The sequence below is a fragment of the Leptidea sinapis genome, chromosome 11, assembly GCF_905404315.1.
Source record: "Leptidea sinapis chromosome 11, ilLepSina1.1, whole genome shotgun sequence".
Lineage (NCBI taxonomy): Eukaryota > Metazoa > Arthropoda > Insecta > Lepidoptera > Pieridae > Leptidea > Leptidea sinapis.
Genome location: NC_066275.1, coordinates 7,713,547 through 7,738,235, shown reverse-complemented (window position 1 = coordinate 7,738,235; position 24,689 = coordinate 7,713,547). Strand labels below are relative to the sequence as shown.

The following is a 24,689-nucleotide window of genomic DNA, read 5'->3' as shown; positions in this document are numbered from 1 at the left end:
TTTCAGAATCATGTTGTTACTAAAATTACTAAACAAACCGAAAAAGAAATACATTTAATGTTCTAAACGTACTAATTATTTCATATTTTTATTACAGGTCAAAGTATGGTTTCAAAACAGACGTATGAAGCACAAACGACAAACTTTAAGTAAAAGTGAAGATGGAGATGACAAGGACTCGACAACTTCTGAAGGAGGAAAAAGCAAAACAGGACTTGAAAAATTCGTTGAAGATGATGGGCCTTTATCTGGAAAGAAAAGCTGCCAAGGTTGTGAACTACCTCCAGGTGCATTATGTTCCCCGACTGAAGACTTGCCCGAATTAGCATCCCGAACACGAAATAATAATACGCCTAGCGCTACTAATAATAATAGTTTTGCGAGCGACGGTGCATCCAGTGTTGCATCATCATCTTCTCTCGACAAACTCGTTGAAGAAGATTCAAGAGACTCGCATCCTCCTAATATACCCTCAGCACCCAGAAACTTAACAAAAAGAATCAAACAAGAATCTAGAAAACGTTCACCATCTTTAGACACAATTAGCAAAGTTTCACCATCCTCATCGAAAGAAGGACTAATCGGAATTGCTGGCTTAGGTGACAATGGAAAATTTTCTTCAGTAAACCTAACGCCGTCATCCACGCCAGGCACACCTTCAAGCATGCATCAAAGTCCCTTGGGTCACTATCCACGTCCTTCACCCCCTAATTTACCATCAGGACCACCGCATACGCAAGCAGTGCCCAACGCAATACCGCCTTACGTTATAAGGGGTAATGCACCTCCTGGGCAATTCGTACCTCATCCAGATTTTCGCATGGATAGCAAGCAATTCGTGGGAAAATTAGCCCAGTATTCTCAAGGGGGCAGAACATATGAAGCGTACGGATCAACTCTGCAAGGCGATCAACATATTTATCCACGCAATCATCCGAATGCAAGACAAGAGGCGACACCCTCTGGAAGATCCTCAAACGGAGTAAGTTCAAGACAGAACTACCCGCACGAAATATATCAGAATTATGGTTATACAAACTATAGCAAGGAGCAGGCTGGATATGGACATCACGGATATGATCAAGCTCAAGGATACCCCAGTGAACATGGAATGGCATATGCTAATAGTCATTACGGATATCACTATCATGAAGGGCAAAGTGAAGCTGCTCATGGGTATTATACAAGTGACGGACAGAAAGCAAGCCATGGTGCAGAGTATGGCAAAGGTTCTTATTACGATGCCACCGGATACTCAGGTCAAGTTAGTGCAGCGGCTGCTGCAGCGTACTCCTCTAGTGGTGTTCAGTCTGCGGCAGAACCTTACACCGGCCCAAATGAATGTAGTGACACGTATAGTTCCTTCCAACAGTTCTATGAGGCGTCCCATGCGACACCGACACCTGGCGAAAATTCAAATTCCTCTTCAGATTTCCATTTCCTTAGCAACCTGGCTAATGATTTCGCTCCTGAATATTACACTATTTGAGATAAGGTTTTCGCCGAAGAGGCGAGCAATCTATTTGTGTGACATTGTTAAGGTTTAGTTGCACAAAATGTTTAATACTGTTATGTAAATAAAAACGGTTATAAAATATAAGAATAGGAATACAAAAGGAGACGGTGTTATCAAAAACATCGCCAAAAGCATTTCTAATGTTTATCTCTTCTTTCCTATGGTTCATATTAGGTATAGTAAAGTATGACATTAAACCTCTCCACACATTGTAAGTTAATGTAATTAATTGTAAATACACTTATTTAACTTATAGTTTAAAATTCAATAGCTATTAATAAATACTCATTTTATCTCAATACACATGTTTAGAAAAACGTTATAATTTAGTTATCTAATGCAACAAAAACAAGGTAATATTAGCTCTACATATAAGTTAAAAAACTAGCATATTCGAAACAGTGAATGATCTCAATAAAATTAAATATTCGATTACATAACCATAGCATCAAAAATGACGCATTTACAGTGTCATTTAAATTTAAATTGTAAATTAAATATTAGACAGGTAATACCTAATTCGGTTTCAAATAATTTTCGACATTAAGATATTTTTAATGAAATTAAGGAATAGTCGTTGCCTTATTTAGTTAATATTGTTTCATGACTGTAAGACATTATTGTAGATATTATCATAAAAACATGAATACTTAATTGGTTATCTAAGTGTATTGTTTGTAGATATCAATGCTATCATTTTGGCCTACTCAATTGAAAGAATAAATAATTTGGTGTCACAACTATTTTGTTTTATTTAAGTATTCCCTTTAAAATAAATATTCAAAAAATGTCTTTCAAAAAGAGGACATTTTGTAATAAGCTCTCATACTCTTTTGCAACACTGAGAATCTCCTAAGAGTTCTTAGCTTTGTGAATCTAAGCATTAATATTTTAAAATGGAAATTAAATCATTTTGTGATCACGATTTACCTAATCTGTACCACCGTTTTTCGTCTCGCGCGTTGCCCTTCCCCGCAACAACACCCGCTACCCGCTGATATCTTTAGTACCCTGTCCCCACCACCGCACCATCTGTCACTCCGAGGGACGGTCGCGCACGAAGTTGTCGGACTAAGAACTTATTTAAAAAAAAACTGACAAAAAAAATGAAAAAAAAAGGAAGCAGGCGGAAATTCATTCGAGGAAGAATTTAAGTAATTCCATTATATTAAATAAACACAATACCAACTATAAATAAAACAAAAATTTAGAATCACATCATAAGTAAGAATTAACATTTTGTAAATTAGGCTAATAATTAAAGTTCTTGCTCGAAGTTATTATTCCTAATTGAGAAAAGATCACTTTCTTTAAATTTTTCACTAAATTACCAACATAATTCATGCACAGGTATACTATAAACCAAGATAACTAAAAAGTAAAAAAATTGTCTCTGAAATAATTTGATGTTTATGCCAATTATCCTGCCACTTTTTAGTTAAATAGGTACCTAAAACGGCAATTAAGGAAAATAACATCCACGCAAATAAATATTTGTATACGCGACAACTCAGTAGCGACACAGTTTTATTTAAATACCCTCAAAATATCAATATCACCACATGTACCGTAAAACTGTCCAGGATCAAATAAGTACTGTTTCCACCACTAATTCGTTGAACTCATCAACAGCCTCCGCACTTTCTTTATCGGAAGATAATATTCTTGAATATGATAGGATCTGTGTGTCGTTTTCAATTGCAAAAATGCTACCAGGCATTCGAAGAAATTTAATATGATTACATTTCATCTGTAAGTAGGACATTTTCAATTAATTTGATTAAAATATTGAATTTATTAAATAAGTCCTAAAAGCGGTAATGTTTGGAGCGTTGGTTGCACTGATCGGGAGAGTGAGACAAGGGCTATGGCTAGGGAGCTATTTTTGGACACAGTGCGCTGCGTAGAAATGTGATTGAACACTCTTTCTGATTTGTTCAGTATTCTGATAGACTACACTAATTATAGACTCATATGCATACTAATAAAATTCAGTAATACCAGTGGAAGGCTCCTTTGCACCGGATGGCGGCTAATGTGTAAACATTACTGTTTCGGTCTGAAGGGCGCCGTAGCTAGTGAAATTACTGGACAATGAGACTTGATAACTTGTGTCTCAAGGTGACGAGCGCAGTTATAGTGCCGCTCAGAAATTTGGGTTTTTCAATAATCCTGAGCGGCACTGCACTCAAATGGGCAGGGCGTATCAACTACCATCAGGTGAACGTCCTGCTGATCTTCTCCCTTATTTTCATAAAAAAAGTAGAAATTTTAAAAGATAATACTCAATTGCTTCATAATTTCTGTAATTATTATCAACTACCGATTCCGGTGTTGACTGAATTCATAATGTTTTGAGACCAAGAATCTTAAGATTCATTTATCAAAGGCTTTTGATTGTGCTGAATATGAACCATAACGATATTAGAAATATAACATTGAACACGATATCCTATGGACGTGAACGAAAAGTGGTCTTCTAAATGGGGGTTGCACATGGTTTGACTTAAGGACCTTTTCTATTCTATGATTTATGTTAATGATCTCTCTTCTTACAGGTAGCGTTCGTTCTCTGTACCCTCGAGAACCTTGGATACGATAACCATATTGTTGAAATCAAAATTTGGCGCGCGGCCATCTTGGATTTAAAAAAAAATGGCGCGTAACCGAAAACCGTGACGAATGGCTATAAAATTTCTCTCATACGTCGATAAAGAAGTAACTCTTCAAAAACATAACGACGTACTGAAAACCGAAATGTTTTGAAGTCGGTTAAAAAGAGTGGCCGTTAATGATCTCACGAGCTCAATTTTTTCCGAATATAATATGGTAAATACAGTAATTTAAAAGAAATATTTATAGTAACTATTCAAAGCGCTTAGTTTAAGCCTAATTGAATTAAGATTATTTGCCTTTGAATACTTATAACATCATGTGGCGTCATACATTACAGCCTCCTATCAATATCTACCACTAAACACAAAAAACTATCCCAGCGGAGGAACTCGGGGTATGCCCCCGTATCCCCGGGTATGTAGTACATTCATAGCTGGCAACATATTTTTTTAATGGCGTCTGTTTTGTTTACAAAATATTTTGATGTTTTGACGAATGTATTAGCTTAGTATTTAGGTGTGAAATGTTATTTTCTTATCTTTATTTTCATTTTGAGATGCGTTGTGACACCCTTTCACTGCACAGTAAGTCATTTTTAAATTAAATTTCGCGCTCTGTTTGTCATAGAAGTTGACAGAAACTCACTGACGCGGCGGGAAACGTATGTGGCATGTGTTCCCTATATATTATTATACTCTTTGGTATGTGGTCATAAACGTCCACATTGAAAGTGCTTCAATTCGCTTAGGCCTACTCACGTTCTAAGCGTTATTATTCTATGCGTGCAGTGATTTGACTTAGGTATGTTTGAAATAGTAAATACATTATTATGGTGACGAAGTATAATCCGGCCAACTTTAAAAGCGAACAGTTGAAACTATCTCCGCTTTTTACAAGATTCGGCCGTTTTCAATAACTTATCTATCCTTAGTTTAATTTACTAGAGGTAGACAAATCTATCCTTTTACGCTTACTTACATTTCAATAACCTATCGACAGATAGCATTGGACTATAACTAATATTATAACTGGACATATGTCATACATATGGATAGATAAGATCTTGTCATTAAACGGTGATATCAATATATCCGTTACTAGAGATGGGTTATTGAAAACGGCCGCGCAGCCATCATCTGTCAATCTATCAATGGCTGTGCGTTTCATACAATCGCTTTTTTCTTAGTTTCGCTAAGCTAAGTAAAACTTCAAAAAGTCCAGTTGCAAAAACGCGCCATTTTCTGAAAGTATGTTGAAATAAAAATATTTAATTCTTTGATTTGTGTTTTACTATTTCCCACAACTTTGTTGCTAAAAACCCTTGCCTGGTGGGAATTGATTATTTAAAGGTTGGTTCAGTAAACCAACTAAATAATCATGATGAAAATTTGTGTGTTTGAGATAGCTACGTGAGACCTGCACTATGAAAGTGTACTTTGCGAGAGACATTCTTGTTGTTTTGGGTTTATGTTGACAATATCTGTGAAAGAATAAAAAGAAATGGCAATAATCCTAAATTAATATTTTTTTAATTGGTTGCTTATATCCCAAATTTATAGTTTACAAGTTGCAACTATGCTAAACTATTAAGAGATTGATATTTACAGGATTTTAAATAAAATTAATAATTTTAAATTATATATTATGTCTTCATTAATTATTACTTCATTAATTATATAATATTTTGAATGTCTTTATTGATGTGCTAGTGTGTCCAAAATATTCTACTCTAGGTTGCTGTAGTGTAAGACTTGCTTTTATTTTATTATTTATTTTTTTGTGGAAGAGGAAGACTGACACCTTAAGGAATCACCACTACCCACATTATCCGACAACACCAGAGAAATAATAAGTGTTGCTAGAATTTTAGGCCTTCTTTCAGCATTTACTCATTACTCCTTTCACACAATAAACAAACAAGTACCCAGCATTTAAATATTAAACAAGAGGAACTACCTGTTTCGGACAATAAATGTAATATTAATGATACACAGCTTTTATATTAAAATTAGGCCATGCTAAATAGGCCTTACTTCATCTTCCTTCACTTCCCAATTTCCTGTCAGTCTTTTGGTTTGCCTTTCAATATATGCAATTTAAGTTTTAAGTTTTTTTATTTAAGTTTTAAAAATATAATGTGCCTGTAGTTTAGGCTGGAAAAACCGCCTGCTCAACACATTAGGGAGTAGGGGATGGCTGAAAAACAGCGCTGCATGGAAACATAAATCCATGATTCCATGTCAGGTGAAGCTGAGCCTTTTGTTTGATCGCATATCCTAATTGTTTATTTTATATTTGTATGTCAATAAAGAATTTATTATTATTATTAAAAATAAGAGAAAGAAAGACCAGACGAATTTATAAATTTATTATGTATAGATTCATTCAAATACATATTGCTGACATCCATAGATGTTGGTTTTTTGAGTTCATCAGGTGATCTATTTTTGCCTGTTTCTTTAATCTTCATTATATAATTATGCTAATATGCCAAGTTAACTTAAATTTTAATAAGCAATGAATATTTTTAAAGCTAAAAAAATCAATTTTTATTAAGTAAATATTAAAGCAAATATGAGACTATTATAACATTAAGTTTTCCTAATTAAATTAATAAGAGTCTGTTGTAACAATCATAATGCATTAATTAGAGTTGTTTTAATACATTTATATCAATTAACAAACAATTTCAACACTAGTAACATTGTTTTTTTTTAAACATGAAGTCAACTGGTACATGGTGCAGTATGTGTTCCTGCTATAAAAGCACCCGGTGTCTGGTATATATTATACTTATATATTAATTAACTTGCACAGCATGGGGTGCTCCGACAATTGGAACTCATCCTATGACTGTTTTGTGTCAATTCATTTTGTTTTATTAAAAATATGACAATATATAAAATCTATTAGTTACTTTAAAATTGTTATTAAATGCAGGTAGTATATTATTGCCTTGTTTTTTAATAAAAAAAAAACGATTAAAATTAGACATGATAAAATAAGGTTAATTTTAATGACTAAATATTATGATGTGGAGGCTTTTTGTGCATTTCCCTGAGCTTGCATTTTTACTTCAATGACTTGACAAATTCCATCTCGAATTTTGCTCTTTTCCATTGCCATTGATTGTATTTTTTCCATTTGTTCTGTTACAAATTTAGTTTTTCTAGTGAAATAATCCTTGGCTCCATCAATATCCTATGTTCACGAAAAAATCAAAATAAGCATTAAGGTAAATATATAACACTTGTAAATTTAATAAATAAATGATTGAATACAGTAATATAATATAATTATAAATTAAACTTACTTTTTGGACATAATAACCAGTTCCAATATCTATAATGACACTTTCTGTATTTTGTATCGTTCCGGGGACATACATGGAGCCTGTCAATGGTACCAGTATATTTTTTCCTTTAGTTTCTGGTTTAATTTTCTCAACACTCTCACCAGACTCGACAAACTTACGTTGAACCATTTTTAGAGTTTGTAATGAATCTTGGAATACATTTAATTCCTGTTGAAAATGTTTTAAATTTATAAAACAACTACACTATAATTAATTACATAATTCAATAATATAAAAAAAATATCATGAAAAACAATAAATTTAAAAATAAATCAACATACTTCATCTAATTGCCGTTTAAGTCGAGCCAACTGGGAAAGATTTAGTTTCATAACATCGATTTGCTGAGCGCCTGGAGTTGGCGCTGATGATATAGTCGCCATGAATTAAAATATTTGTACTTGAATTCTTACAGAACCTTCCTTGTTTGAAATAAACAGTTTAAAGCAAAATTCTAATTAATAACCTCAAATCAAAGACACAGTGAAAACCGAAAAAATTAAAATTGAACTTTTGAAGGCCCTAGATCCAATAATGTCATTTGTCAATAACAATAACCTAAAAAGTCAAAATCAAAAATTGACATTTGATTTACTTTTCTTTTGTTTTGTGGATGTCCAAGGGTGGCTGGTTTTATTACTTTCTATACTCATATATATATATATATGTTGTAGTGGCCTGAATAACTAGCTTGATCCAAAATACCTAGCCTTGGCATAAATACTGAAACAAATGCCCTGTGTTTCCCCGGGGCGTCGTAAGTGGCTAAGGGCTTCTTAGAAATGGGAGAGTCACAATGCCGTCTTATGACGTCAGCACAATTGGGCCAGACTTAATAATAATAATAATACTGACACACTTTTTACACAAATTATCTTGCCCCAAGTTAAGCATCTATAGCCTGTGTTATGGGTTACAAGACAATGATATATTTAATACAATATACTTACTTAAACATACATATATTCATATAAACATACATAAATACATTTAAACATCCATGACTCGGAAACAATCATCCATATTCATCATATAAATATATATATAGATGCTTGCACCTACCGGGATTCGAACCCGGGACCTCTAGCTTAGTAGGTAGGATCGCTAACCACTCGGCTATACAGGTCGTCAGACTTATTCGGGTTAATTACCACACTCGCAGAGAAGACCGGCGTGAAGTAGCGGCCTAGTGCCGCTATGTTTCGCATAGGTATTGCTGACATCTCTGGTCTGGCGCACCCCAGTATCAGCTCGATCCATTTGACCACTTGCAACGCAGAGCAACTCGAATTGTCGGGGACCCAGTGCTCCGTGAACGGGTGGATCACTTGGCGTTGCGTAGAGACGTCGCTTCATTGTGCGTCTTCTACCGCATTTGTCACGGGGAGTGTTCCGATGAGCTGTTTCACCCGATTTTTGCCGCCGAATTCCATCTTCGCATGACACGCCACAAGTTAGGATATCATCCCCACTATCTGGATGTGTGGCATTCCTCCAAAGTGCAGTTTTCAAGAAGCTTACTTCCACGTACCACAAAGCTGTTGAATGAACTTCATTGTTCAGTGTTTACGGGACGATACGACAGGGGTAGGTACCTTCTAAAAAAAAGGGCGTACACCTTCTTTAAAGGCTGACAACGTGTGAATCCTCTGGTGTTGCAAGAGAATCTGGGCGGCGGTGATCACTTAACACCAGGTGACCGGTACGCTCTTTTGTCCTTCTTTTTTCATAAAAAAAACGGAAACATATTTTTTATTGCAAATAACATTTATTGGTTTTATGGTATGGTACTTAAATATGTAAATATAAAAATAATTTAAAATAATAAAAGCTAATTCGATACAGTCCTTTAAACGTTGAAGCCAGTTATCAACAGAAACACGCACTCTTACCATGGGAAAATTATTCACTGCCAATCGTACGAATTGTTTTAGGGACTCCAAATTATCATGGCTTTTAGAGCAAGCCGCACTCTCTAAAACTGACCATAAATCATAATCCAGCGGATAAAGATGACGACCAGCCTTCAGCTCTGATGAAGTCCGAATCGTACGTATCCAACCAAGATTGCGAAAACCGAGCTCTATGACCCGGTGCCGAGTTTTGCTCGATCCCAAATTCAAATGTGATATTTTGATTATTTTTAATTGCAACAGTTTTTATGGCCAGACTAAGTATACAGTGCTAGTATGCATAGAAATTATATTTAATTTAATGTGTCTGGAATAAAAGCATTGTATCACCCAACAAAAGACTTACTAACGCCCGAGTAATAGACGTAATAGGTAAGTCTATGTTTACTCATGTTGTTAACATTATGTATAAATCACATTTTATAAAGTGCCTGTTTATATACGCTGTTTTAAAATAAACCCTGTACGATGATTCACACGGATATGAAGTAGAATGCGGAGATATCAATAAAAAAAAATAAAAATCCCTTATAACTACTCCACTAATATTTAAAGTGACTGGAGTAAACACAGAAATGTATAGATATACTGGTAGCAGTCAAAGCTTGTAATGGTGAAATTTGTGGCAAAAGCCGTATATATTTCAGCTTTGGTTTTGTATGACGTGCATTGTCTATAATGTGTATCAAACGGCATTGGTCTCTTCATAATTGATTAATGGTTCAAATGAGTGTATTAAAGTTTTCTAGTTCATTACGGTTAAAAAAGAAGCTGATTTTGGAGTACTGTCAAATTAAAAATATTTGGGATACGGGATACTGTAGGTATTGTTTATAAAACGTTAGGCACTCGAGGGCTTTTGATTTTGACTGATCACGTGATCAAAGTACTGCGAGTACCCTACCTCGAAAACGCAAGTGCTCAAAGTAGAATATGTCGGCGATTTATGACGTCATTCATATATTTCCCTAGGGTACTGCGGCAGTATAGTGGCACTCCGTAACGGAACTAATTTTTCTACGAGTACAGTGATAGCACTGTGCAGTGCTCGCAGTGCATATCGGAACATAACCTATGTATATCTTACCTGTCCAATCATTGTTCTATCTCTATTCTCTATGATAAGTTGCCTGTCCAGACTCCAGATGGACGAACAGAACCAAAAAAAAAATCTCTATAATAAGAAATGACATTTAAGTTTTGACAATTTCAATTAAATTTTCAGAAAACTTCTAACACTTCCTATTTCCTAAGATTGTTGTTCGAAACAAAATTAAAATTTATTGAACTTGATACGTATTTTAAGTATTACAATATAATCAGACTATTGTGCGACTAAAAAACTATATTTGCAAAATAATTATTGATAAATTTCTGTTACAAAAGTATTCCATAATATACCTATACTTTATAACCTCAAATGGCGGTGGTAACTTTAAGTAAGGTTGAAGATTTTGAAGATTTCGTAAGGTTTGTTATCATTTCTCAGTTACTTAAGCGATAAAAAACATGTCACGAAGATGTTTACTTGGTATTTCATTTTTAGGTCACCTTCATTAGCAGTAGTCCACTTTTCGGCAGAATGGGCAGAACAATGTAAACAAGTAACTGACATCCTTAACGAATTGGGAAATCTAAGTGACATAAAATCTAGCGGTTGTAAATTTGCTGTGTGTGATGCTGAAGGTATATCTGAAGTATCTTTAAAGTATAAGGTAGATATATATTTTCTTAAATTTAAGATTTCAGTAAAAACTACTTGGATATTCATTTTATGATCAAAAACAATAATTACTTATATACCTACCACATGCATAATTTTATATACCTAATTCAAATTCCTTATAATTTACAATATTCTAATCTTTTTAATTTTGGAAATGTTCTGATATTGTTGAAAATACATTTTCAGATAGATTCAGTGCCAACAGTGATTTTATTTAAAAATAGTAATCAAATTGATAGAATTGATGGTGTTGATGTATCACAAATAACATCAAAAGTCAAAGCTCATTGTTCTAGCAAAGCTGTAGCAGAAATAAAGCAACCAATTGAGGAAAGACTGAAATTACTTATTAATAAGCATAAGGTCATGGTATTTATGAAGGGAAACAGAGACACACCAAGATGTGGCTTCAGCAGGACACTAATACAAATTTTGAATGATATTGGGTAAGAAACAAGATATTGTATAGCACATTTCACACAACTGGCCTACCCTGAAATCCTAATCCCCAAGTTTTGGCTTTGGCCGCAACACATTTTTTTAAATATATAAAAAATATTACTACTGTGAAAATGAAATGTAAAAAAATATTTTATACATAAAGATATAACAGCATTTGTGTAGTCATAAAATGTTTACAAATACAAGTGCCCAAAAGCGTCAAAAGTACAATATCATCAACAGACATTGACAATAATAATAAAAATACTCTTGCAGCTATAATTTTGTAAAATCCGTTCTTAGCAGACCTCTATTCCATCAAAAGAATATTCCTACCAAATTTCAAGTCTCTATTCCTCATGGCTCCAGAGATATTGTGATGAGTCAATACATGTATGGAGATCTCTTATATTATAGAGAAAAATGCTTGTGTATAATACTTTTTTCACTATTTAAAACTAGATCCTGTAGATGAAGCCACAACCTGAGAGTTGAACAAAGCAAACAGAATTTAATAACGAGGCGGTACTTGAACGTTTAGCTCAGTTGGACGGAGGTCGTGGGTTCGAGTCCCGCATCATTCTTAAAATTTTGTTGTTTTTTCAAATTTTATTTGTGTAATAGGTTTTTATACAAAATTTATTGAGTCGTTTTTAGGTCACTGAATAGGTATGCAAGTGAATGTACTAATTTTATTAATTATGAAATGATAATCAACTTTGGTAATATATTCAAAGTCATTTTCCAAATTTATAAATATCCTTTGATTCTTTATTCTTAGAATATGTCATGTCATAAATGTCATGACTATCTTTATTTTTTGTAGTATGTAACACTTGTACATACTGGGTGGCCGAGAAGTTGATGTCCAAAGCTAAAATTTGAATTTGGCTCATTTTATTGGGGTTCTGGGAAGTTTTTAAAAATAGTTAGAAGCCAGGCTCCCCATTTTATTTATTTTTTGATACCTTGAACATTTCATGAATTTAGCTGGAGCAGTTATCTTGAACTTACGACTCAATTCTGAACTACTTCCGCATTGTCTAAACTATTCATAGTTTCTTATGTGGTTATTGCAACTGTAGTTAATAATTATCAACAATAAAATTAACTAAAAGTGTTCAACAAAATTAGAAAAAAGTCCTAAACTACGCAAAATCGTAGAATAGGGGTGATTTGGATACTCATCACCATGAAGCCTTAAAATTTTAGCTTTGGACGTCAACTTCTCGGCCACCCTGTACATAGGTCCCCTGATGCTACCACCACTTACGTATGTGATCATATCAACCTCTCTTGTAACACCAGAGTAATCACAAGAGTGTTGCTGACCTGATAAAGTATCGACTTAATGTTCATGATATGAATCTGAATACCTAAAACACATTGCTATATCAGGAGTGAGTTTTTAAGGGAGAATCATTGGTGACTGTGAGTTACACATTATTCTACCACCAATACTATATGTGGTAAATTACATGCTCCAAATTTTAAACACACATGTGATAACAATTACATAATGATTTAAAGCAATTATTGTAATCATTTCATGTTTAGTAGATAACCTGTAGGTCAAGATTATTAAATCTTATTTAAAGGCAGTGAAACACAAAATCTTATATTGATAAAACCCCATTAGCGTAATTACGATAATGGTGGTAATTACCACCAAGGACAGTGAAGATTTATACATAGTTTGTATTGCAATTGAATTTAATATTTGACTTTACTTATTACAGAGTGCAATATGATACCTTTGATATTTTAACGGATGAAGAAGTACGACAAGGATTGAAGGTTTATTCTGATTGGCCAACTTATCCACAAGTCTATGTAAATGGAGATTTGATTGGTGGATTAGATATAATTAAAGAACTCCAGGCCAATGGAGAGTTGGAATCTACACTGAATGCCTGAAAATATTATAGTATAGTGGTACATTTTTAATTTATTAAAACAATATTATAACATGAGGACCATAGTTTTACTTTATTGTAAATCATTCTACGACTAGTGGTGTAAATGTGTTAAATTTTCGAGACCAATTCCAATGTTGATGTAAATTTTTATGAGGTGATCATTTTATTAAGAATGAAGGGTATTTATTTTAAACCCTCATTTCTAGAGGACTTATACAACAGTTTTATATCTCAGAGGAAGGATTGATAAGAATCTATCTTTCTATTTTAAGGATTCATCCAATTATTATAAATTTCCACTGCAGTGGATTGTACAAGTGATATTCATGCAACAGGAGATTATAATTATATAAATTATTTTTTTTTTTGTGTGTGTGTGGTGTCGCACCTTAATAGCACCACCCCATCTCCTCTCATGAGTGTTGTAAGAGGCAACTAAGCAATACAAACATCGTCAACATCGTAACTGAAGTGGGGAGCGTGTCGACTAGCGTAGCGTACCCAACACTCAGAATTACTGAACGGTATTAGTTGAATGTCATACAGGTTTTCGTTCCCACTTCGACACACTCAGACTAGGAGGTGGAAGCCATGTATGAGGACATCAACAGCCATTCACACTCTGAAGACCCACTTCAACATTGTCGTGGGAGCAGACTTCAATATTGTCATGGTGGGAGACTTCAACGCAAAACTAGGCACACAGAGTAGTAGGCATAACAAGTTTATGTTTGTTCCTCGTGTTAACATTATGAATGTCACAGTTTCTAGAAAATTCCTCAATTTATTTATGAACAGTCAAAACGTTTATTTCACAAATAATTTAAGTTAAAAATTTGAATTTTTCACAGCTTCAAGATAGTGTGGACCTGAATTAATCGTTTTAATTTTACTCGATTCCTCCGTGGATTCCGAGATAAAGGGTTTTGACAAACAGACAGACGATTGGACAACAAAGCGATCCTTTAAGCCTTAAGGGTTCAGTTTTTTCGTTTTGAGGTCCGGAACACTAAAAACACGAAATTATAAGAAAATCATATTATATCGTAATTATTATAATTATAATTTCTTAAGTATGCTCATGAAGATCTTTAGTTTATTGTCGAACATGACAGTTTTATCTGAATTTCTTATTATTTTTAAATATTTATGAATTCCATGAGTTTCAAAACTGTTAAAAAAATTTCATTAAAGATATTAAGAACTCGCCCTCATATTTCTATATAAGTACCTCAAGGGTTGTTTGACGAGAGTTTGATTAAGTTCTAATTATGGGATTCATCACAAAGTAACAGAAATTCTCAATTATTAGAGTCAAATTAATGATACTCAACCGAATTTCCTATATGCTGTCCGGACCGATTTGAGTCATCTACCGTAACGTCGTTGTGCTCAAGTAATTGTAGAGGTCAACCTGACTTTGTTGGTTTCCTTAAAACAGCGCTGTATTTACATATTATGTAGACAAATTAGTTGGTGTACTACAATGATGTTTAAAAGTATAGATAGGTTACGTAGACAACATTCGGTGTTTGAAAACGATACACTAACGCACACATGAATAATTTAACATTGCAATAGCACACTACATTGCGATTACACGTCAGAGAATGATAGTAAATGCAATTATCGCAAGCGAAAAAGACATAACTCTAATTTGCTAATTGCTTCGTATTTTATATATATGATTTTTACAGATATGATTTTTAAGCTATTGCATAGCTTCTATCGCGGGCCTTGAGCGTGGAGACCGAATCCAGAAATTCCGTAACGAAAATAACCTAAGACCCCACTTACTAGATCTATGTAGATATTTCGCCACTGTCATTACAGTTGCCGTGGAACAGCGGTTGTCGTTTAGCTTTTTTGCAGAAGGCCCCAGGTTCGAGCCTGGGATACGTCTTGATTTCTTTTATCCTGTTTTTTTAATTTTTATTATGATTTACAATACTCCGAATCCAAAATTGGACGAGGTAGAGCATTTTGTTCATCGCAATTTACTGGAGGGGGGGGGAGGGGTAAAGTTGTTCGCGTCCGTAGGAACTACCTAACCACAACCCTAGACGTGTCCCCTGGGTGGTGCTAAAGAACAACTAACGGCGAGTCGTAGGCGGCGGTCAACTAACCTACTAAGCAGGCCTAGCGGCCAGAGGAAGGAAATGAATTCTACAAACCGTAAACTTGCGGTCATGTCTCGTGAGAACGGTGACCATCGCTAAGGCCAAGAGGAAGATAACCTCCATAAAAAATAACCCTAATCCTAGGAGTGCTTAGCAGAAACCTCCACGTGTGGGCGGTGGTGTCGATCCACGATGAAACCTTTCTTAGGCGTTCTGAATAGAGTGACGCCTACCTCCCCGGTGCACCCTGGAAACATTGCGCCTGTAACTGATTTGTTATTGCGCTCGATTTTCACTAATCGCTGCGTAATGGCAGTCCTTTGGTGGCCAGTGGCTAATATCTGCTCCACTCTTCCGGCGGTTAGTGGGTGCCAACTGGAAGATTTTACAGCATCCACCTGCGTCTTTGGCCTGCGCAGTTGATCGCCGTACGCGGGGATGACGGAGTCCTGGGAGGTTGAGCGGGACAGGGGTCGGGGATTAGTTACCCCTGTAACGTAATACGCTTCCTTCGGTCCTGATTTCAAGCTAAACGGTAGCCCCGTGAGTAGCCGCCACGAGGGTAATGGTCAAGTGTCCCCGCCTTGGCGGGGCCACAGGCGAGGTTCGGCTTGTCCCCGCAAGGGGAGGTGCTCAGCCATGCTGACGGGGTAAGAATGGGTGGAGGAACTGATGGATAGGATCGAATCCATCAGCCGCATATCTCGAGCTCCCGATGTTGCGCAAGAGGCCAACCAGCTGGACCTATATTCCCCTTGCAGCCCTGATGGTTAAGTTAACCATCCCCAGTTGCGGGCCATCGGTGGAGGGTGGGGAGCAAGGGGAACGAAGTTTTTACCCGGTATGGACAACCCAAGATCCAAAACAAACCAATTCCCCGGCGGAGAAATCCACCGGGACCACACAGACCTCTGGAGCGTGTTCAGCACCTGCTGGCACCCAGAAATTACAGACCAAGGAGCCTAATAGGGAACCGTCTATGGGCACAGACGCCGCATCAGCAGTGTCTGCCCAATCAGTCAGCAGACTGGAGGCAGGTTGGAACCTCGTATCTTACAAGGGCCGAAACCAAAACAAACCCCGAATAGGGGAGAGTCACTCGGCACAAGACAACACAGATCGCCATCGACCCAACAGGAGGCAAAGGCGCATAGCAGCTCGCCTTCGCAAGGCCAACGCTCAGAAAGCTAGCGCCTCAATGCCCTCCTCTGAACCCAAACCGCAACCCAGCACCTCACGAGGTTCGGATATGCCGGTCAAGCAAGCCCGGTATGATCCTAGGAAGGCCCCAGACAACCGAGGGCCTCCTTCCAACAAAGCAGGCAGAGTAGCCCAACCCTCGACATCCACCAAACGCACTCGCTTGGATGACACCAACTCTCCGAGGGGTGACCACAAGAGGGCCAAACTGCTAAATCGGCCCAAACCGACATCATACGCCAACGCTGCGAAAACCGACCCTGTTGTGGCTAACTGATACAAAGCAAGCTTGAAGATAAGCTCATGACAGCCATGATGGCCGCTATGATTGAAGACAGAGAAGGGCCTGCGTTTCTGGGAAAACCCGTCTATGATGGGGGCGTCCTAAAACTGTGGTGCTCTAATCTTAAAACATTGGAGTGGCTGAAAACTGCTGTCCCGGAAATCCAACTCCCTAACGGTGACACCCTGGCAGTAAAAAACATCTGGGAAATTCCCAACCGCGTCAGGTGTGGCATTCTACTACCAGGTGAATGGAAGGACACCAAAGCAATCGGCGGGATGCTACTGTTTCAAAACTCTTGGGCCAAAGTAGACAGCTGGTTGTTACACGCCCTTTATCACCACAACGACCACAGCTTCATCGTGGTAAGCATCCCGGAGGATCAAATCCCCAAAATCTTGGAGCATGAGCGCCGGCTCTCATTCATGCTGGGCTCAGTATATCTGAAGTTCCAGGGGCCAGGAGGTAAATACACCGAGACCCCCCCCTCTAAGGATACAAACGGTGAGGAATTGACAACAACAGGGAATAATATAGACGACAGTGATGCACTGCTGGAACCCATGGACGCTCAAACAATTGACCCAGCAGACGGCAATTGCGCCACTAGCTCTCCCTCGGAGGAAGTGCTCGACAGCCTAAAGGAGCTCGAAGAGCTTCTGGCGGCGGGCACCAAAGGCGATGCCGACTGCACCAAGGGCATTGAAGAGCTCTGCATCGGGGATGGCGAGGAGGGTGTGCTATCCAAAGATGGCATCCCCTTCTAAGTGCAGCACCATCCAAATAAACCTCCACCATAGCGAAACCGCAACGGCCCAACTTCGGAAATGGTTGGAGGTTAACCCTACAGCTCTCGCCCTAATCCAGGAGCCGTGGGTTAGGCGGGGCCGAATATGCCATCTCTCCAATATCGGAGGTAAGCTTATACATTACTCAGGACCAGAACACCCTAGAGCCTGTATCTACATTTCTAATAATCTACATGTGCAACCCCTAACAGATTTTTGTTACAGATACTTATGCGCAATAAAAATACTGGACAGACACATCCTTCCAACTCACCAGAGAGCGATAGTGGTCGCCTCCGTCTATATGCCTGACGGGGAAGACCCACCGCCGGAACAACTTGTCAAACTGGTGAACTACTGCGAGACAACCAAGAGCGAGCTTATTGTGGCTGCAGACTGCAATGCACATCACCCGCTCTGGGGCATGCAAACAACCAACGAAAGGGGTAAGCAACTCACTGAATACCTTTTTTCTACTAACCTTAATATTTTGAATTTAGGTTCAGAACCCACCTTTGTAAATAGGAGGAGCAAAACAATTATAGACATCACTTTAGCAACAGAGGGAATGTCTGATTCTATATCCAATTGGCATGTGTCGAAAGAACCATCCTGCTCAGGCCACAGATGGATACTTTTTAACCTGGAGGTAAACATCACTACACCGCCCCCCAAGAGGAAACCCCGCAGAACGAATCTTACTCAGTACAAGTTGCTGATGGAATCGCGTCTAAAGGACGAAACACTCCCAGCCAGGATAATCGGAGTAGATAATATCGAAAACCAAATAGCACAAATATACGAATTCATGACTGCCAGCTATCATGCTACATGTCCCCTCACCAGCCCTCAATCAGACAGACCAAGACCACAGACCTGGTGGGGACCTGAATTAGAAAGGCTCAGGAAAAAAGTGAGGAGACATCTGAACCGCGCAATGAACATAGGCGATCAATACGACTGGGACATCTACAAAGAGTGTAAGTCTGAATACAAGAAACGCATCAGATACAGAAGATCAGAAGGCTGGCGTAAATTTTGCAACAGCATCCAATGCCATAACCAGGCCAACAGGGCAAGGAAATTAATCTCTTACCAACCCAGGCAAATCCTCGGATCCCTGCTGAAACCTGACGGTACATTTACCAACTCACCAGAGGAAACAGAGCGAGTCCTGACGGAAACTCACTTTCCAGGATGCAAAATAATGCATCATATCGAGTGGGTAAATGAAAACATAACCGGTGAGGAAGCTGACTGGCAACAAGCATACAAGTTGGTGACAACCGATAAAATAAAGTGGGCTATAAATTCCTTTCACCCCTTTAAGTCAGCAGGACCTGATGGGATCTTTCCCGCCTTGTTGCAATGGGGAGGAGAAGGTCTCCACAACCGGCTGATCAACATTTTCAGGGCGTGTCTAGCGCATAGATACATCCCTAGGATATGGAGGGAAGTTAAAGTGATTTTCATACCTAAACCAGGTAAAAGTGACTATTCTAACGCTAAATTTTACAGACCCATAAGTCTTACCTCTTTTACCCTGAAGACCCTAGAAAGGCTGTGTGAAAGAGAACTGAGGGAGAATTACCTTAAGAACATACCCCTACACCCCAACCAACACGCATACAGTCAGGGTAAAAGCACCGAATCTGCACTTCACGCTGTAGTAAACGTTATAGAGGGCGCACTTTCGGAAAAAACCTTTTGTCTAGGAACCTTCGTGGACATTGAAGGAGCCTTCGATAAGACAAAATTTACAAAAATTAAAGAAGCATTACACCGCCATGGAGTATGTACAACTCTGTCATCATGGATTGAAAACATGCTCAAACACAGAGTGATATTACTAAATGAAAGTGAGACACAGAAAGCATTTGTAGCTAAAGGCTGCCCCCAAGGAGGAGTTATCTCACCTCTTTTATGGAACTTGGTAGTAAATGATCTAATTACCACTCTAAACGAAAATCACTACTTTACGGTAGGCTACGCAGACGACCTAACTATATTAATAAGCGGAAAGTTTGCCAGTACTATATGTGAAGTAACAAATGCAGCATTGAAAATCGTGGAAAGATGGTGCATAGATAACGACCTATTAGGAGTTATACTTGACAGCAAGTTAAATTGGGCGGCCCACTTGGAATCAAAAATAAATACAGCTACCGTAACCTTCTGGCAATGCCGTAGAATGTTAGGAAAGACATGGGGACTTGCCCCGAACATCGTACTATGGCTCTACACAGCTGTGATACGACCTATGATATGTTGCGGCGCAGTTGTATGGTGGCCACGCACCAAGCTGAACACTACTTGTAATAAACTTCAACGATTCCAAAGACTAGCGTGAATGGCTATCACAGGATGTATGCGAACCACACCTACCGCGGCTGTAGAAGCTATGCTGAACCTTCCGGCTCTACACCTCTATATAAAACAAGAGGCGGCCTGCGCCGCAGTAAGGTTGAAGACATTAAATCTTTGGAAAACCACTCAATCCCCACACCCAGAGGTTCTAAATGAGGTGATTGAAAAGGAGCCTCTGCTGTTGGCAGTAAGTGATAGATCTCCAAAGGAATACATATTCGATAAGAGATACAAAATACAGCTGTATGAAGAACTGAAAGAGGACCTCAGTACAAAAGACCTCAGGATTTTCACAGATGGCTCAAAGACAAGGTCGGGCACGGGATACGGAGTGTTCTCGGATGACCTAAATATAAGAATAGCTGTATCACTAGGAGCTCATAACACTGTCTTCCAAGCAGAATGTATGGGTATCATAGAAGCAGTCACTGCTACTTTGACTCGAAAAGTAAAAGATTACTCCATCCGCATCCTTTCAGATAGCAAATCAGTACTACAAGCCCTACAAAGCCACACTATCACCTCTAAGCTAATATACAACTGTCACCAGTGTCTGAGGGAGTTATGTGAAAATAACAACCAAGTAACTCTTCAATGGATAAAGGTCACAGTAACTCACGAGGGAATGATGCCGCTGATGAATTGGCCAGGAGAGGCTCAGCGATGACAGCAAAAGGACCAGAACCAACTATCCCTCTCCCGCCTAGCTGGCCTACGAAGGTAATACGCCAACACACCAAGGAATTACATAATAAGTACTGGATGGAAGTAAGTGGATGTAGACAAGCAAAAGAAGCTCTACCTCAAATAGACCCCAAGCTCTCTCGCAAGCTAGTAAAACTTCCACGACCTAGGTTACGGAAAATAACTCATGTACTAACGGGTCACGGCCCTTTTAACAAGCATCTGTTCAATATAGGTGTCACCGACAGCCCACTGTGCAGAGCCTGCACGGAGGCGGACGAAACGGCCGCACACGTCATTTTGGAGTGTAGGAGTGTGGCCACATACCGGGCCAATCACCTGGGGTCACCGAGGACTCTCCCCGAGGTTATGGGTGACATCAGAGGTTTGATACATTACCTTGAGGAACTGGGGTGGCAGGATTAGCCGCCCTCCTCACCACGCAAAATAGGCGCGCTGTAGTCGTCGAGTTGCGGATAATAGCCCGTGATAACCTATAACCTAACCCCAATCCTAAGGTGGGATACGCGCCGACAGGATGAATTGCTGAGGGAATTCAGTCTCTAGCGCAGACCTCGATGTATCTGGCCACATCGTTGTAAAGTGCCTTCTCACAGGATGGGCGTTACCCTGTGGGCGACCAATAATTCGACCCTTCTCGTGGGAACAAAAATTAAGTCAAATCCCTCAAAAAACCTTCAACCTCAACACACTGCTAACGCAACTAGTACTCCTGCCAGACATATTTAACAGACAATGCTCTGCATCCCTTTCCGATCTAGGCAGGTTACCACAAGACAACCATACAGTTAATAATGCTGAGGAACCAAATTCGTCTAGTAACTCTCATGAAGCCACCTTGTTGGAAGACATCCCTCAACACCCTGCCCCACCACCATGGCAAAGGGTGCCATCACCAAACAAGGACAAAAGAAGCAGTAAGAAAAGAAAATACTGCAGTTCTCCACCAGAGGTACAGAGTACTATCACGAAAAACCGTATCAGCGCCTTGCCTTTAGACGTAACGGATGAATCATGCCCTACCGACCGTGCCAAACCCAGCAAACCTCCACCTATCGTCCTCAATGGCATTGAGGATGTTACCGAGCTATCGAAGCTTCTTCAAACCGTCAGCAGCAAAGACTATTTCAGATTCAAATTAATCAACAAAAACCTACTCCACATACTCGTCAACACTGCTGAGGAGTACAAGAAAATCATAGCGGTAATAAGAGCAAACGGTCTCATAGGGCATACGTTTACCCCTGAGGACAACAAATGCTATCGCATTGTCATTAAAGACCTCCATCACAGTACTCCCCATGAAGCGATATTAAAAGCCATTGAGAGTACGAACAATAAAATTAAAGGCGAAATCATCAATGCACGATACGGGCCTGACAAAAAACCCACATCGACATTTTTCGTGAACATTGAACCCAGTATTAACAATCCTGCAGTCAAGACCATTACCCATATATTTAACCAAAAAGTCAAGATAGAGGATCCTCGTCGATATCTACTCTAAAAGTATTGTTCAATGCCAGCGCTACGGTCACTCGAAGAATAACTGCATGAGTCCATATAGGTGTGTCAAATGTGGAAAAGGTCACAAAACCTCGGAGTGCAAAAAGAAAGATAGAACCACACCGGCTAAATGCGCTCTCTGCTCATGTGACCACCCAGCTAATTACAAAGGCTGTGAAATATATAAATAAATCCTCGCCCATAGAAATAAAACCGTAACTCCAAGAGAAACACGCAACCCCTCCTCAACTACCACAGCTTTGCCAATTAAACCAACCTCCACCTCGACCAAACCTCAATTAAATGAAAAACCCATTCACCAACGCACCTATGCTGAAGTGACTGGTTCGATGCGTCAGTTAAAGCAGCATCTGACTGCAAAAAACAGGCGTATCGAGCTTGGGTTACAGCGCTGGGCACAAAGGATCCGAACTGCACAGTTCTTAAGAGGAAATACAACCGTGCCTCCAGATTTTTTAAGCGGCAAATCGCCCGTGCAAAGTCAAAACACGTCGTCAAAATCGTCGAGCAGCTTTCCAGTTACCCGACCGGAACACGCAAGATCTGGTCGTTGTCGAAAGCTGCTCTTGGTAACTTCAGCCAGCCGTCCATGCCGCCGTTGCACATGAGGAATGACACCCTGGCCCATACGGCAAAAGAGAAAGCCGATCTCTTGTGCACTCTTTTCGCCTCCAACTCGACTCATGACGAGAACGGAAAAACATCGCCGACCATCCCGCGGTGTCAGAGCTCTATGCCTGAAGTACAGTTCAGACAGAAAACTGTTAGGCGAGCTCTGTTTTCGTTGGACGTCAGGAAGTCGAGCGGGCCGGATGGCATTTCTCCAATCGTGCTTAGAACGTGTACCCCTGAGTTGACGCCGGTGCTAACGTGTTTATTTCGGCGCTCCTATTCTAAAGGCGTAGTCCCTGACTCATGGAAGTCAGCCCTTGACCATCCGATCCAAAAAAAAAGGAGACAGTTCGGATCCGGCAAACTACAGGCCTATTGCTATTACCTCCCTGCTCTCCAAAATCATGGAGAGCATAATTAGTCGTCAGCTCTTGGTATACCTAGAAAGTCACCAGTTGATCAACGACCGACAATACGGGTTTCGCCATGGTCGATCGGCAGGTGATCTTCTGGTATACTTAACACATTGATGGGCTGCGGCTATTGAAAGCAAGGGGGAAGGCCTGGCAGTTAGCCTGGATATTGCGAAGGCCTTTGATCGTGTATTGCACAAGGCGCTCCTCCCCAAACTTCCATCATTTGGGCTTCCCGAGAGCTTGTGCAAGTGGACCTCCAGCTTCCTCACTGGGCGCAGCATACAAGTCGTTGTCGACGGATATTGCTCGAACCCACGCCCCATATCAATGATATGTTGGACACCTCCAACATTCATTGCAATGCAGATGACAGCACTGGTGATGCCGTATACACGGGCCATGCAGGTCTCTCTCGGGAAATCGTCGACCAGTGCCGGGAGAAACTTATGTCTTCTATCGAGTCCTCTCTTGAGAAGGTCGGGGAATGGGGAAAATTGAACCTTGTCCAATTTAACCCCCAGAAGACTCAAGTTTGCGCGGTTACCACTAAAAAATCCCCATTTGTCGTATCACCGCTCTTCGACAACACTTCCCTCAAAGCCTCGCCTAGTATCGGAATATTGGGTCTCGAAATCTCGAGCGATTGCCAATTTCGTGGTCATCTGGAAGGCAAAGCCAAATTGGCTTCAAAGAAACTGGGCGTCATTAATAGAGCACGGCAATACTTCAAACCGGCCCACATACTAGCGCTATACAAAGCGCAGGTCCGGCCACACATGGAGTATTGCTGTCATCTCTGGTCTGGCGCACCCCAGTATCAGCTCGATCCATTTGATCGCGTGCAACGCCGAGCAGCTCGAATTGTCGGGGACCCAGTGCTCTGTGAACGGCTGGATCACTTGGCGTTGCGTAGAGACGTCGCTTCATTGTGTGTCTTCTACCGAAGAGCTGTTTAACCTGATTCCTGCCGCCGAATTCCACCTTCGCACGACACGCCACAAGTTAGGATATCATCCTCACCATCTGGATGTGTGGCGGTCCTCCACAGTGCGGTTTTCAAGGAGGTTTCTTCCACGTACTACAAAGCTGTGGAATGAGCTTCCTTGTGCGGTGTTTCCGGGACGATACGACATGGGTACCTTCAAAAAAAGCACGTACACCTTCCTTGAAGGCCGGTAACGCTCC

At 39.4% G+C, this 24,689-nt stretch overlaps 3 protein-coding genes across 3 annotated transcripts in view; 2 read left to right on the top strand and 1 right to left on the bottom strand.

Annotated features, from left to right (window-relative positions):
* Positions 1-2,126, top strand: part of LOC126966845 (homeotic protein proboscipedia) — a 98,219-nt gene extending 96,093 nt beyond the window's left edge. Inside the window, exon 4 of the mRNA XM_050811108.1 lies at positions 98-2,126. Within this exon, the coding sequence (XP_050667065.1) occupies positions 98-1,489 (1,392 nt within the window). The 3' untranslated portion in view covers positions 1,490-2,126. The remainder of the gene's footprint in view (positions 1-97) is intronic.
* A 4,352-nt stretch (positions 2,127-6,478) lies between these two features.
* On the bottom strand, positions 6,479-8,017 carry LOC126966889 (prefoldin subunit 5). Its single transcript, XM_050811180.1, has 3 exons — positions 7,769-8,017; positions 7,446-7,655; positions 6,479-7,333 (listed from the first exon to the last, which is right to left on the bottom strand). Exons 1-3 carry the CDS (start codon positions 7,868-7,870, stop codon positions 7,160-7,162), a joined length of 486 nt encoding a protein of 161 aa, XP_050667137.1. The 5' UTR covers positions 7,871-8,017; the 3' UTR covers positions 6,479-7,159.
* Positions 8,018-10,599: 2,582 nt separating this feature from the next.
* LOC126966881 (glutaredoxin 3) lies at positions 10,600-13,541 on the top strand. Its single transcript, XM_050811166.1, has 4 exons — positions 10,600-10,870; positions 10,947-11,115; positions 11,313-11,572; positions 13,307-13,541. The coding sequence occupies exons 1-4, from the start codon at positions 10,821-10,823 to the stop codon at positions 13,482-13,484; spliced, it is 657 nt and encodes a 218-aa protein (XP_050667123.1). The 5' UTR covers positions 10,600-10,820; the 3' UTR covers positions 13,485-13,541.
* Positions 13,542-24,689: the final 11,148 nt, after the last annotated feature.